General features: G+C 38.1%; 1 protein-coding gene across 3 annotated transcripts in view; it reads right to left on the bottom strand.

The window, feature by feature from the left end:
• Positions 1-15,629, bottom strand: part of scarb1.S (scavenger receptor class B member 1 S homeolog) — a 58,875-nt gene extending 43,246 nt beyond the window's left edge. For 2 of the 3 annotated variants that reach the window (XM_018244188.2, XM_018244189.2), the window contains exon 1: positions 15,228-15,627. In XM_018244188.2, the coding sequence (XP_018099677.1) occupies positions 15,228-15,347 (120 nt within the window). In that variant the 5' untranslated portion in view covers positions 15,348-15,627. Of the gene's footprint in view, positions 1-15,227 lie in introns of all 3 variants that reach the window. The other variant, XM_018244190.2, reaches the window with a different exon arrangement.
• Between the last annotated feature and the right edge of the window lie 978 nt (positions 15,630-16,607).

Below are 16,607 nucleotides of genomic sequence, written 5' to 3'. Positions count from 1 at the left end.
TTATATTACACACACACGTGTATGCAAAGATAAAGAAGCTTTCTCTGTCCTCAGTTCCACCCATTTACTCATGCCATAGTCTCCTCTGTGAATTCTGCAGAGTCAGGGACTTGACAAAATCTTACCAAATGCAATATTCAACAGGAGTGGCTGGTTCTCCTTTTGTAAGTATTCTTTGAACACAGGTTTTGCCAACTTCAGGTCCGCCATTTGGCAATGTTTAAATAAGTAACTACAGCCTTCATTTTTGGTATACAGGCATGGGATATATTATCTGAAATGTTTGAAATCTGGGGTTTTCTATATAAAGGGCCTTTTAGAGCTTTCTACCTAATGGATTTCCACATAATACATACATAACGTAAGCCAGAATCAAGGAAATCACTATAATGGATTGCAGGGTAGGTGGAAGGGCTAGTTATAAGGCACGTACCTACCATTTTACAGTCATATCTTTAGATGAATTTAAAGAGCACATTGACAAGTGTTCAGCGATACCCAAGGCATATGAAATAAGCAGGCAGAAATGCCAGGAAACCTGCATTAAAGGACCAATAATATAAAGGATTTTGTATACATTTAAACTGATTGTATTTTGACTCTGCATTAGAAAAATTTGCTTCTGTTGCAAAAACACAAAGTTTATATTAACAAACTTGGCTACAGGAAATTTGTTTACATAACAGCGAAGATTTGTAGCTTACAATGGTTTTAGTTCTTACACGGGAAGAAGAAGCATTTTTTTTTTCTACCTACAGAACAGAAAGAAAACCTAATATAAAAGTGGACATTTGTTGCAAAGAAATAATCTATTTGTAGGTGTTGGTGAATATATACTTTTACTATGGTGGTTCGAGTGCATTTAAAATCTGCAGAGAACAAAAGACTGAGTAGGCGGACTCGTTTTAAAGTGCCTATTTACATGTGGGAAGGGTTAGTGAAGATATAGCTGTCACTTCAACTGGTTATAACCATAAGATCTATTCCCTTATTTTTGTATAATTAGGCATGCCAACAAAAATCTGTAAATAGTTGTTCCAGCCTGGTAAGCCTATCGATGCGCCTATCATCATGTGTGGCTAGCCATCAGCTCACAGGAAGAGGCAAGAAGTAGTTTGCTGGAGTTTGCCAGCAGAATTTCCATGTTTAATATCAAGCAACCAATTTCAATGAGCAAAGATTGTTTTAATCACTTATCCATTACAACACAACATTCATTCATCATAAAATCATAACACAAGCATTTGGAATTCAGGCTTGATTACTGAACAAATCCCAAAGTGCAAAAAAGTATGTAGGTACAGCAGTGATATGACTATATGAACGTGCACCAGAAAGTATGGCATCAGTGTGCCTTTAGTCACTAGTGCATTTGTCAGAAACTCAACAGTGATTACACTGATCAGGATACGCATGTGGTAATGAAGACATATAGGGCTGGCAATGTCATTATGCAAGACATGGGTGCTGCAAAAGGCTGCTGAGGAAGAACAAGAACAGCACGCTTCGACTAAGGAAAACCACAAACAGTGACCAAGGCCCAGCCACATTTGTACACAAAACAATAGGAATCTTGGCAGATCTATCCAATGTTTGCAGTTTCTACTAGTCCTTTCCGAATCACATACCCCTTAAGGATTGGGGCAAACCATAAAGTTGTCGGAAGCTAACCCACTGTATTTAAATCGACAGTTGGGATAGGCGCAGATCAGATCCCAATATATTTTGGTTGGGTTAGGTTTGTTATTTTGGTTAATCAGGCTGTGCTTTAACCCCTGTAAGCTAGCGTCAGCATCCACAGGGCCGCTCCTGCCATGAGGCAAGATGAGAACCTTCACTCAAGCGGCAGTGAGCGGCCAGTTAGAAGTGATGACAAAAAGCCGCCTCTTGTAAATTTAAGAGCCGAATTTCCGGTTAAGAGCCAAATTTCCGGGTTTAAACCAGGAAATTCGGCTCCGCTAGTGCACAGAGTGCTCAATGCTCTAGCGATGCTGTCCCCTTTGACCCAATCCGACACTGATTTGTGCGGAGTGGGCCACATGTGGGCTGCTGCCTTGGGCGGCAGGAGCCCTAGCATCACCCCTGAGCATTCAGGGTATTTGGTGGTTGGGGTTTGCAGACAACAGCTTCCCAATCACTGGCAAGTGTTACTGAAAACACAAGAACGAGCTTTGAAATGTCTGACCAGGCCTGAGATTCTAAATTCAAGTTTTGTTAGTATTCAATTAGAATGCAAATAGAATTTCCTCGTCATTCCCAATCATGTTTTAGACGTTCAAATTTTTTCATAGATAACCTCCCATTCTAGTTGTGAGTATGGGTATGAGACCCATTATCTAGAATGCTCGGGACCTGGGGTTTTAAATAAACCCAATAGGCTGCTTTAGCTTTCAGTAAGGATTAATTATATCTTAGTTTGGATCATGTACAATGTACGGTTTTATTATTACAAAGAAAAATGAAATCATTTTTAAGAAGTTGGATTATTTGATTATAATGGAGTCTATAGGAGACTGCCTTTCCGTAATTCTGAGATTTCTGGATAACAGGTTTCCAGATAATGTATACCTGTACAGTCAAAGTTATTAGAGTAAAAAAAAAGAATTCATATCAATTCGAAATTTGACCTTTGATAAATAACCCTCCATGTGTGTAGACCTAGCTGGGAATAACTCTTCTATCATGATGTACTTTTCACAGAACAGTGATGTGCCTCTTGCATAGTGAGATTAATGTGTAGAGACTCCTGGGGGGGGGGGGGGTGTCCGTCTGAGTCTCAACTCAGGAATATTCAAAGGTCTAAATATTGTATAGAATTAATACATACAAACTACACTTGGTCTAGTAGTAACAATTTATGGGGAAAATCAAATGCATGACATCACTTGATGGAATGTAAAAAAAAACAAAACAAAGAACAGTGGAAGATAAAACTGACAATTTCATAGGCTGTTTTCTTTGCCTGAAAGAAAGTCAACGCTCAGCAGTGCAGACAAGCATCCGCTCGGAAGATAATTGGATGCGACAGAACAATGTCAACAAAGTAGGTCACCCATCATACTGCCGAGATGTTACCAGGAGTCAATAGTCAGCATTTTTATATATTCAAACACTAAGAAAGCATTTTCACAAAATATACAGGAACATCTGAAGATCCTCAGTAGTCTCTCGTGAGCCATCAATAGGTGTCAAACCCATATGCAAACAGTAGGAATACTCCCTAAAAGTCTTCAGAAGGGCTAGTCTAATATATATATACAAAAGCATATATTGTATCATCTACATACAATGGCAGGGCGCTGGCAATTGTTGACAACAGGTTAAACATAATTGCAGATTGCTATGAAAACTCCAGATGAGCAGGGAAATGAATAGTCCAAAATTTAAAATTCATAATAAAACCTCAGAAATAGAAATAACAGGCTTTATTTTTCATTTCTTGCTTTAACCAGGGATGGACAATTATTCTCTGGCTTTCTGAAGATAACAGACATAACACTAGTAGCAGAAATGCTTGGCCACCAATTTCCCAAGGCCACAAAAAGGCTCACCATCCCCACATATACAATGTGGGAAAGCACACAACAGCCCTATGCAAGGCACACGCTTTTAATTCATGGGCATTCCTGTGGTGCCTTGATCCTCAAACTGCAATTTCTACTGAAGGTAGTCATACTAGCCGATACAATCCAGTTACTGCCTGATTTGGCATAATAGATTAAAGCCTCCCCTGGCACTAGGGTTGCCATCTGTCCGTTTTTTTGAAGGGCTGCGGGGGTCAAAACTGCCTGCCGGTTTTCCAAATTAGGAAAACCGGGCAGGATTCCCGATGATTGACGTGGTGATCGCCATTTCATAGCCCCACCATAGCAATGGCACAGCCCCGCCCACATTGCATCATGGCTCTGCCCCCTGTCCCGATTCAACCGGGCCAAAAGGTGGCAACCCTACCTGGCACGCATTTACAGATAGTCAGTCAGTATGGCCAAAATCCCCAAACTGCATGACCAAATCTGGGTGTGGGACTTTTTACTTTTCAACCTTACTGTACTGTAAAGTACCGGCACTGGTCCTATTATCCAAGCACTGCAGAATACATTGTTACAAAGGACCTGTTATCCAGAATGCTCGGGACCTGGTGCTTTCTGGATAACGGATCTTTCCGTAATTTGGACATTCTTACCTTAAGTCTACTAAAAAAAAAAATCATGTAAAGATTACATAAACCCAACAGGCTGGTTTTGCTTCCAATAAGGATTAATCATATCTTAGTTTGGATCAATTACAAGGTACTGTTTTATTATTACAGAGAAAATGGAAATCATTTGGAACAATTTGGATTATTTGGATAAAATGAAGTCTTTGGGAGACAGCCTTTCAGTAATTCAAATCTTTCTGGATAACGGGTTTCCAGATAACGGATCCCATACCTGTACTGGTTTAAAGCCCTTCAGATATATTTATACTCCATTTATTATAGTTTTTTTATCTAGTAAGACAGATTTTTCTATCTGCAGCAGATACATAAAAAGACTACACAGCCAATCCAACAAGAACATTTCATGATCTATTTTTTGTGTGCCATTGTGACATAATTACAAGTTTAATGTTGCCCTTTCAGAGTGCGGTTTCCTCTAAAATTGTACTTGCAGGTTAAATTTGAGCAACCAGTTGCCAAAAATAACTAGGCAGCTGGAGACCGTTCATGGCAGAAACCCTTGGCTACATAAGTCCTTTCCCGTGTGATAAGAGATTTCTGATAGGGTGATGGCTGAACATGCAATATTCTATGTACTACATGTGAAGGTCTTTTGAGGTTTATTAATAATATTATGCTTTTTGTGGACTTGTGTTTTTTTTTTGTTTTTTTTTAAACACAAATGGAGTATAAGATGCTTTGCTGTTGAAGATGCTCATATTACATTTTGCTTAAGGACACTAACGCTAAGTCAGAAATATTTCATGCATTTAAAAAAATATATGGCAAGTCTACCTAAAGGACAAATCACATAAAAATTATTAACATGGTGTTGATTAGGCAGCCTGTGTCAATGATTTTACTTGACTACTTTCAATAAAAGAAAGATGAACATTCACAACTTCTCCTTTTCGGACACACCCTTGTTTGTTTAAATGTTACAAAAAATGTTACAAAAAAAAAATCTTTAGCATACAACATGCTTGAAGAAACAATATACATACAAGAGAGCTCATGTCGGAAGAGGTAGCCTAAATATTCTACGTATACACACACACACACACAATTGATAACTGGTCAGAGACTGGTCAAATATCTATTTGGCTGATTTTAACATATGGCTACCTTTTATTTCTGCTGTGGTAATTTTCCTCATCTGCTGTGGGGTTTTGCTCTATACCAGTTAGGAATCTCCATAATACTAAACTTATTTTGCCAACTTCATAAACCCAACGCTATCCAAGACAGCTGATTTTGTTGAATATATAATGTATATTTATAAATATTTTATACACTCTTCAGTTATCAGATATACGTATTTTCATCTTTTTTTTTTAATTGACTTGTTAGGAACCATATATCCTGTTCCAGAAATGCAATGACACTGAAGATTCAAGCAGATTTAAAGGGGAACTATCCTGAAAATGAAAATTTAATATAAGCTTCAGCATACTGAAATAAGAAACTTTCTAAATATAATCAATTAAAAAATATGTACTGTTTCTGAAATAAACCAGTTCATCTTTACTATTCCTCTCTCAGCATCTGTTTCTCTTCATTCTGTCTTCATGCAGCAGTTGGGTGTCATGGACAGTTATATCCAATATATCTTATAGGGGGGCTCCTTTTGCCTAGAAGATGTATTAGAGCTCACTCTATTAAAATCACCAGAAATACTGTCTCTCTACATGCAGAATTTGTGCAAAAGGCAGTTATTTTTTTCAGATTTTTTTGCACTGGAAACAGTTATTTCAATAAGCTCTAATAAATCTGCTGGGAAAGGAAGACCCCCTATAAGATATATTGGTTCTAACGGTCAATGACACCCAACTGTTGAAGAGAAACAGATGCTGAGAGAGGGATAGTGAAGATAAACTTGATTATTTCAGAAACATTGTAGAATATTTAACTGAATATATTTACAAAGTTTCTTATTTCAGTATGCTTATATAACATTTTAATTTTCACGATAGTTCTCCTTAAGTTAGGCTGCCTTGAAACTCAGGAAATGCAACAGCAGAAAATGTTAAAAATATGTGAGAAATGAATGAAAACTAAATTAAAAAAATTACCAGAAGTGAAAGGGTTAGATTAAATTTTTCTTTAACTTTTTTTTTTTTTTTTTTACTGATGAAACATTTGTATACATATGCACACAAAAAGTAGCTATTTATACACACATACACAGAGTAACAACGAGAGGATTTGCACACAGAAGGATTTGAAGGGATGAGCGCATTACATTAAGCTGCTGCGAGTACGGTGATCACAAAACCTCATGTCTGCTCCTCCTCACAAACCAGTTTTTATGATTATTCAAAGGGGGTGACGCTGAATCTCACCACTATGGTGTGATCACCCAAAAGAATATTTTATGTTTAATGCATGCAAACACTAGGGCTTGAGTAGTAACTAATAAAACTTGTTTCATCAGCCTGCACACACACAAAACTTGTAGGATAGATAGGAGCAGATGTTATTTGTCCTTGGTTAATGGGGTTCTTTGCATAACATTTCCTTTCCTAAGCATTAAAGTTCTTGCACAACAGACACAAACTCCAGAGACTTAAAAGACAGCATGTCCTAAAATAAACTGCTGGTTTATTTGCTAACACTCAGATTGGCTAAACTAAAAACAAGCAGGCTATGGGTCAAGTGTATAACATGTGAACTTGCATTCAGACGGTTACAACCCTATTAACACTAAGTAAGGGTTACCCTATTACAGAAAAAAAACTGAAAAGGCAAAACAACTTGTATAAATCTTAAAAAAGTAGGGCTCTGTATAAATCAAATGTTACTATTTTAGGAAATGATACTGTATTCTCTGGATTGGTGTAGCAATAAGAGGAAAACACCTCCACACCAGAGCCAAGCTAAGGCAAATGGGATCCCATGGCTGCTAATCTGTGCTCAACAGATTTCATGATAGGGGTAACCAATTCTCAAATCTGTTCTTTAAAAGAAAAAGTACTTTATAACATTAAATTATCTTGGATTTCTTTAGGTTGTAATGGGGGGGGGAGCAGGAAAAAACATATAGCAGTAAGTATATTTTTGCAGTATGTATATGAGGAGCCCCAGCTGCTCGATGGACTTTTAACAGATAATTTAATGTTCTTTTTGGGTACCATGTGAGCTTGGATGGAAAAAGATAGATAGGGCCTTGCTGGGAGGTGTATCTAAAGAGATTTATGCTAAATACACATTTCTGAATTGAAGCTGTATAGGAATTTCCAAGTTATTGAGCTGTATGTAGGACACTTGCCCAAACAGTTTGTAGAGGTTCCCTTTAATGAAGCTTTTTAATGCATTCCTTTGAAAACAACGTGAATTCACATAGATGTCAGTTTAGAACAGACGACTACAATTTAGATCCTTCACAATAGGCTGGGGGGGTACAGGTTTTTTTTTCGAACAGATTGAATTCTCCTTTAACAACGCCTATGTGAGGCTTGAGACTAAATGGTTTTGTTTCTCTTTTTTTTTTTAATCTTTGATTGTATGATTCTTGATCTTTTGGATGAAAGAAAGGTGTTCCTGGCCAAACTTCATAACCAGGCCCATGACCTTCCAGCCACACCGCTGCCCACCAAGAGCATTCCAGAAATTACTCTATATGTTTTTCTATTTTTCTGAAGGTAACTATTATTGTGCCTCAATATTCATCCTACAATAACAGCTTTACAAGAATATCAATGAAGTACATACAAGACTCTCCATTTTGTTGGTAACTGACTACCCGCATCTCTAAAGGAAACAATTCAGTCTCAAAGAATCAGTTTTGACCCACGACAACTGCCTATAATCAAGTGTATTAATATCATAAGGGACCTTCTATTGAAAAGTGAAACGTCTCCCACTCCTGCAAGCCCAGTGAGGAGGAGTTTCGTCTTTTATAATCTGATATGTAAAGTGAAGACCAACAAGGCACACCGTGGAAAACTGAAATAAATGCATGGGTGGTTTCAAAACATACTAGTATATGAGCACAAAAGCATCTAGCACCCACAAGACATAATGAAAATAATTAAACAAAGCGTATATGAAGCAGGTTTGTGGCAAGGCTCCAATATGAGACGACACCTTGTAAAAAGATTCATTTTTTTCCTATGAGTGGTGGAAGTTTTTGTTAGAATTTATATATGTAGAAAAGTACAATTGATCATCTGTAAGGGAACCACCTGCAGGATAAACATTTCAAACATTAGCCTTCTTTCTGCAAAAACAAATATGATCTATGCTTACAGCCAATAAACTTATGATACTTTGAGTAAATGAACATTTGCCGATATGTAAGATCACATGAAGTAGATTGGCCATGATGTAAGCCAAAGTTCAGGAAAAGAAGAACAGGATTGCATAACACATGATGAATACCGATGAAGAGTTGCAACATTTAAATCTAAAAAGTGTCAAAAGCATATTTTTTTATGATGATTCATGAGTAATATTGTAAACTTACCCCAAAGTGAAAACAATAGCAAAATAAGTCTATTGTGTGTTTAGATCAGACGGCAAGACAAAAAAAGGAAACACATTTCAGATTGTATTATGGCATTATGGTTTATTGTGCATCCATTTGTTTAGTGTATTAAGAGTGAAAGCGCCAAACATATTCAAAGAATGAAAATAAAGTTCACCACAGGAAGAACTACTCAATTCCCTTTTACCCATAATAAATGTCTCTTAAAATCATATGCAATTGAATATAGAGCTTTGGAGTTTCTTTTGGTGAACTGAGGTGGAGTCTATTTTCACTATTTGGCAAACATTCCCCAGTATTCTTTCATATTTGGTTTGATGCAGGAATATTTCTGGCTCACTGGATGACAAAAAAAAATCAAATCAATAGGAAGATGTATCAAAAAGCATGCATACATGTTATGAATGATGGGCATGTGTTTAAATTAACATGTTATTACATGTTGCGGTTGTCCCTTTAATCAACACTTTATAATTAGCTTTAAAGTAGTGACTTTGCAGGAATATAAAGAGAAAGGGAATGAGTGGATTTGCAAGATTCACAAGACACCAAGGGGCCCATTTACTTAGCTCGAGTGAAGAATAGAGGAAAAAAAACTTCGAATTTCGAAAGTTTTTTTTGGCTACTTCGACCATCGAATGGGCTACTTCGACCACGACTTTGAATCAAACAATTCAAACTAAAAATCGTTCAACTATTCGATAGTCGAAGTACTGTCTCTTTAAAAAAAACTTCAGCCCCCTAGTTTGGCCCACCTAAAAGCTACCGAAGTCAATGTTAGCCTATGGATTTAAAGGATTTCATCGTTCGATGGAACTATTTTTCGTTCGATCGTACGAATAGTGCTAAATACTCCGACTTCGATATTCAAGTCGAAGGATTTAACTTCGACAGTCTAATATCGAGGGTTAATTAACCCTCGATATTTGACCATAAGTAAATTTTCCCCCAACTGTAGGAGCACTATTATGCACATTTTTTCTGGCACTGCTCAATTGGGAGTCACAGTTTTTAACTATAAAACTGGATCAGGCAGTTTGTATAGTTGTCACAATTAAACATCTATTTGCAACAGTTGTGATGCAATACATTCCCTGCAGCTACCATAGGCAGTTGGCGGATAAAATCCGATTTTTTGTGTCCCAAGTTTAGTGTCCTTGGCATTTAAACTCACTAAAAAAAAACAGTTAAAGGTGAGGGCTTTACATATGGTACATAAATATTGCTCAGACTTAACACAGGTCTGGTAGCACATCTCTTGCTCTACTTTGCACGCATTAAAGTGATACTGACACTAAAAAATGAATTTTAGCATATGAATGTACATTGATTGTTACCTATAGGTCATGTTGATCATTTGTTGCTGAGAGGTTTGTTTTTGTATATAATTGTTAGTTGAAGTTCCTAAGCCTGACTCTCTGACACTCTGTCTTTGCCAACCTGACTGTCCCATCTCAGCCTGTTAGTTACAGTTTCTAATGCTAACGGACTCCTGCTGCACAAATATGGCAGCCCCCTCATACAGGAACATGGGGCATCAGACAGGTAATGTAAAAGCATCATGCAAATACTTTATGGCAAAGTTAGAAGAAGCTTGCAAAGCCAATATTATAATAGATGTAAAAAAAAGTTTAATTTCAAGTGTCAGTATCTCTTTAAGATACATTTACAATACAATCTAGTTTGATTTTCACTGTGTATGTGGCATACAAATCTGACCAATTTCTTTCGATATATTTTGAAAACTGAAAATTTTGGTTGTGTGGGTGTAACATTGGTACATGTATTTTAAACCGGAATACAACAGATTGATACATTTGTATAATCCTAGATTTCATCCTCTACACTCTCCTTTATATTATAGTCCATGTAACAATTTGGTATGTGACCAGAAAAGGAAAATTAATTTAAGCTTACAGAAAAAATGTACATGACATCACACCAGAGTAGGGTGCATGTCTTGGTTCGACAAATAAAAGGCAATGACAGAATGTACCAAGTATTGTTTAATTAAAAAGTGAATTTAGTGATATGTGGCATAACTACTGCTAGAATATCATCTAAAAATGTACATATATATATATATATATATATATATATATATATATATATATATATATATATATCTTATAGTAGTGGACAGTAGTGGACAGCACTCCGTTCCAAGTCCTTTGCCTGGGTGCTCGGTAAGACCAGTATATAAAGATAAAAAGACCAGCAACACCAGGTTTTTTTTGCAAGTAGAAAAGTGTTATTGCATATGTAACCGACGTTACGTTTCGGTCCCTTTTGGGACCTTTCTCAAGGTGAGAAAGGTCCCAAAAGGGACCGAAACGTAACGTCGGTTACATATGCAATAACACTTTTTCTACTTGCAAAAAACCTGGTGTTGCTGGTCTTTTTATCTTTTTATATATATATATATATATATATATATATTATATATATAATATATCTTTAATTTTAAAAAAAATAACTCAAAAGAATAAAAAAAAAAAAATGTACTGAGAGAGGCAATATAAATCATACCATTATCTTGTTAGCCATTCTTGATTTGCATCCCAAATAACACTTCACAGGGTGGTTTGTCACATGATAGAGATCATGATGATGAAGACATTGTTGGGGAAGTTTACGGACAACACCCTGCTAATGTGGTATATGTCATGTGACAGTGATGTAATGTCATAGGGTACAAAAACAGGTCAGGTATATGGGCTTGTGGTAATCTCACACCAGGAGCCTTTTAATAGGCAAACTTTGTTCTATTGCTATTTGTGCCCAGGGTATATAGACCAACAGGGCACACAACTAACTAATAGCAGGTCATTCTTCTCCTTCTTTATCTTCAGATTTGACTCACTCAAGTTTCATATAGCACATGCACAAAATTCTAGCAAGGATATACTATATACTATACTGATCCCTACCACTGCTCTCTGCTTAAAGGGATCAAGTACAGACTAATTATAGACTTTAAAACAAAACAAGTTACCTTTATTATTAAAGGATTATTAAAGGATCCAATGAAAAACATTTCCAGGGGATAATCTTGTACAAATGTAGGCTTTATTTTGTTCACTGGCATTAGGTTCACAATTTACATGACTCACCATCAATAAGCCACTTCGCACATTTATTTATGAAATGGAAATTGTGTTCCTTAAAAAATAGACAAACCCATAATTATAAAATCATGGGACCTGTTATCTAGAATGGTCGGGACCTGGGGTTTTCCGGATAACGGATCTTTCTGTAGTTTGGGTCTTCATACCTTAAGTCTACTAGAAAATCTTGTAAACATTAAATTAACCCAATAGGCTGATTTTGCTTCCAATAATGATTAATTATATCTTAGTTTGGATCAAGTACAAGGTACTGCTTTATTATTACAGAGAAAAAGGAAATCATTTTTAAAGATTTGGATTATAATAGAGTCTATGGGTTTCCGGATAACGGATCCCATACCTGTACAATGTAGTCAATATACATTATAGCTACATGATTCCAATCACCCCCCAACTTTACAAAAAACAGTAATTTACAGGCTCTATTAACCTGAATGCCTGCAACCTGAGGTTTTTTTTTTTCCATAATTTGGATCAACATGCCTTAAAGGACAACGGTCACCCCCAAATTGTTTCCCCCACTGGTGGTGTGAGCTAAAAAGGCTTTATGCAGATTAGTTAAGATAAAGTACAAGGTACTGTTTTATTATAAGAGAAAAAATACAATTTTTAAAAAAAAATACAATTATTTGATTAAAAAGGACTCAATGTAAGTGGACCTTCCTGTAATTAGGAACTTCATGGATATTGGGCATCAAGATAAGAGATATTTGTATCAACCCTCAGACACTTTAGCCACAAAGGTTATTCAATTAGCTAAAGTTGCTAGTGTGTACCTCTGTCCCACCAAGTGTGCCAATATCACATACCAGCTTAAACCTCACACAATTATGTATGCCCCATAAGGAGTTGTTGGTTCTACCTGCTGTTGTGGGCCTGCATATTGCCTTGTGTTTCTAAGAAAGGAGCTATAATATTAGGAATAACAGAGACAGATCAGTAAAAATTCAGATGGCCTATTCCTGAAGCCTTAAGGCTAAATGTAGCTATTTCTTATGCACCCATGAGAAGTATCAGAAAAATGGGGAATGTTTGCAATCCTTGGAAAAAGCAGTTGATACTGACAGCATTTGTCAGTTGAAATTTACTTTGACTTTTCAAGCAGTTGCAACTTTCTAACAGAGCTGGTCTTGGGAACATTTTTAGTCAAATTTACCCAAAAAAAAAAATAAATAAATAAAAAAATAAATGTGTGTGGGGTGTATGATGACAGTGGCCTCAAATGACAAATTCACTAATAGCTTAATGACAGCTCAGTTTTTTACACTGTTCTGTTCAGATACAACTCACTCCAAAGTAATAGATCATATACAATTAAAATGACAGGGATGCCAATAACAAATAGGTATATTGACCTATTTTACCAAAGTTCACACTAAAATGTGCAATGTTAAGAGTCTCCAATGTAAATCCAGTCTCACTAACAAAAAAAGTCTGCAAGTATGTTACAAAACTCTATACAGTAACATGACCGTTTACACTTCAACAAAAAGGATATGTAATCCACTTTTGAAGAAGTGCATCCAGCCATGAGATCTGTAATGGACTAAATTGAACGTATAAGTGGATTTCAGCTACAAAAATGCGCATATGCACGTTGTGCAGATAAATACTGACTGGTTCAATTATAGTCAATGATAGGGGACACAACCGGGTTGCAGAATTCTTCAACCAGCAGGGAAACCTCTACATACCAAGAGTCTAGCTGTAACATCAGGGATCAGACCCAGACTGGCAATCTATGGGTTCTGGCAAATGCCAGAGGGGCTGTTTTAAGGTCCCATAGAAAGTCACTATTTAGTGGGCTGGTGGGGACTGTTTAGGCCTCTATGTGGGCTTATTGGGCCTCTGTGTTTCTGAAATGCCAGGGCCTTTTTTAATTCTCAGTCCGAACCTGTCCGGAATAAGACAAAAAGCAATAGGGCACCATCCATGGGTGTAAGAGGGCAGCCTGATTACAGATAATCCATGAGTCCATTATCATTAGTTAATGCCCCAAGAAACACACGAGTAATATCAATTACAGCAACATTTTATTTTATGGCCAATAGTTTGCAGTTGTGCAAGCCCAAATAGAGGAGTTTGCTACATTGTTGAGTTAACACCACATAGGAGATTTAAATACAATGGCACAATGGATGATGTGATGCTTTTGGCCCTGCACCGACAATCAGATGATGACCGTAACTTGGTTCATCATACTGCCATTAAAAGCAATGGGAACATTAAAGGAGTCTTGGTGCTGCCCCTGGACTACTAAATGCTCTAAGTTCCAAATTACCCAAAAGAACACCACAGCATTCGTGTGGCTGTACCAGGGAATTGCATTGTAAGCTCCGCTGGGGCAGGAACCATTATATACTCTTTGCATAGCCCATTATTCAAATAACTTAAAAATAAAAACAATTGTAAGGATTATTTATAGTCAAACTGAAGGTCTCCTGCTAGCCACAGGTCCCGGTCAGGCCCGGACTAGCAATCTGTGGGTTCTGGCAAATGCCAGAGGGGCTGCTATAAGGTCCCGTAGAAAGTCACTATTTAGTGGGCTGGTGAGGGCTGATTGGGCCACTGTGTACCTGAAATGCCAGGGCCTATTCTGACTCTCAGTCCAGACCTGGTCCCGGTGAATAAAAAACGGATGGGAATTAGGCTGAATATTCCCTTTTGGGTGTTCGTAACCTCCCTGGAACTAAAAGAACCATTTTTTCTATATCGGTAACCTTCAGTTAAATAATTCCCACAGCACTGACAGAACATGAAGGGAGAGGCATTTTAATTATACAAGTGCCATAGTAGCTCTGCCTTACCCGCTATATAATAAACATTTTTTGTATTTTTTTTTATTTTTTTTATTAACATTTTGTGCATCCAATGAATTAACAAAGCATCGTGGGGACACATACAGCCAGACAAATGAAAAGAACCTATATAGTTTGCACTTGAATGTTCAAAACGTGGCTGAATTGTTTTTGGAGGATTCCGAGAATTGTAATTCCGCAGTTGGAAGCAGTGTTTGGAAAGGCATGGCTGGATAGGGATCCCCCAAATAGGATAAATTCCCCCTGTCTTTATAAGTGTACCCCCAAGTCATCAGTACTGGTGACACGAATACTGGAATAAGGAGTAATAATGGGAACTACTGGGGAAAACTGCAAGAGAGGAAATTTAAAACAATGGAGACATTCCTGAGTGACAGCATATTGTGGACAGTTAGAGATAAATCAGTTGGAAGAAGCCAGGGGCACTTTCACCCTCGGCTAGTCGCACTTACAAAATAAACTAGTAGCACAGAGAGAGAGGAGAGAGACTGGGGCAGTGCAATGCGATTGCTAGTGAAGAATGAAACTGTTGAATGCCTGAGCCAGGCTGGTTAGTAGTGTGTGTGACTATGAATGTGACACACAGCGGATCTTACCTTCTCTACTTGTTGTTCCATTATTATCGGTACCAGGAAGACCAGGACAGTACCAACAGCCACTAGCAGCACCCCCAGGACCCCGAGTATTATGGACTTTTTATTGGCCACTCCTGCCATTACGCTGACTGGCTGCTGTCAGAGCCGACGTGGAACCCAGATGTAAACAGAGAGAACTGGTGCGAATAAGGACTCCCCTCTCTGTTGTAGCCCAGCTCCCAGCCCGGGAGACATCCTCTCAGCGAGTTTTATTGTAAGGGGCAGGTAAGGGCCCGCCCCACGCGCTGTCTCACTCGCTGTTAGGGCACTCTACCGCTCTCACCCCACTCCGGCTCCCAGCGCAGCAATGGTGACTACTGCGGAAGCCACGCCCATTAGGGGAGGGCGCTGACAGTCATTGGCCACGGGATAGGTAGTTCAGCGCGGAGTGCTTATGTTTAACTCTAACTCTTAGCGCAGCGCTGCCCTTAATCACGTTATATAAGTGTCTGCTCGGCTTCCGGGCCCGCATATATGCTGGAGTTGCTTCTTCTTAGTTCAACAATGACGGGGGACTATACGTAAAAAAAAGTGTAAGCAAAAAGAGTGTAAAAGCGCTTCAGAACTTAGTAGCAGCAATGTAGCGCCTAATATATATATAATAATAGTGTTCGCTGTGGGGCAGGCACTCTACGGACTGTATGAGTGCGCGGCCACGTGGTGTTACCCAGCATGCACTGCTCTCATTGTTGTTGAAGTTTGTGTAATAGCTGCAAAGTTATCCAGTGGGCTGCAAGTTTATAAGGAGCCCAGTATAAAGATTGAATTGTTCATCATGCGAGCTATGGCTGAGAAGCTGCGCAGGACAGAGCTACACAAGCTGGGAACACACACAGTAGATAATGTTGGGCAGTGCAACTGAATCCTCAGGGGGATTTAGCTAACCCGATGCAGCCCTCTCTGCCCCGCCCAGGATTGGTAACTGCTAATCCACACTGAACATTTGCACTCTCTCATTTATAGGGGTGGTTCGCCTTTAACTTAAAGGGATACTGTCATGGGAAAAAATTTAAATGCATCAGTTAACAGTGCTGCTCCATCAGAATTCTGCACTGAAATCCGTTTCTCAAAAGAGCAAACAGATTTTCTTATATTTATTTTTGAAATTTGACATGGGGCTAGACATATTGTCAGTTTCCCAGCTGCCCCAAGTCATGTTACTTGTGCTCTGATAAACTAGACAGTCACTCTTTACTGCTGTACTGCAAGTTGGAGTGATATCACCCCCCCCCCCCAGCAGCCAAACAACAGAACAATGGGAAGGTAACCAGATAGCAGCTCCCTAACACAAGATAACAGCTGCCTGGTAGATCTAAGGGCTGGGACACACTGGGCGATTTG

Source organism: Xenopus laevis, chromosome 1S (assembly GCF_017654675.1).
Source record: "Xenopus laevis strain J_2021 chromosome 1S, Xenopus_laevis_v10.1, whole genome shotgun sequence".
In the NCBI taxonomy this organism is placed as follows: Eukaryota; Metazoa; Chordata; class Amphibia; order Anura; family Pipidae; genus Xenopus; species Xenopus laevis.
The sequence above is the reverse complement of the archived record's forward strand: the minus strand, read 5'-3'. Positions and strand labels throughout refer to the sequence as shown.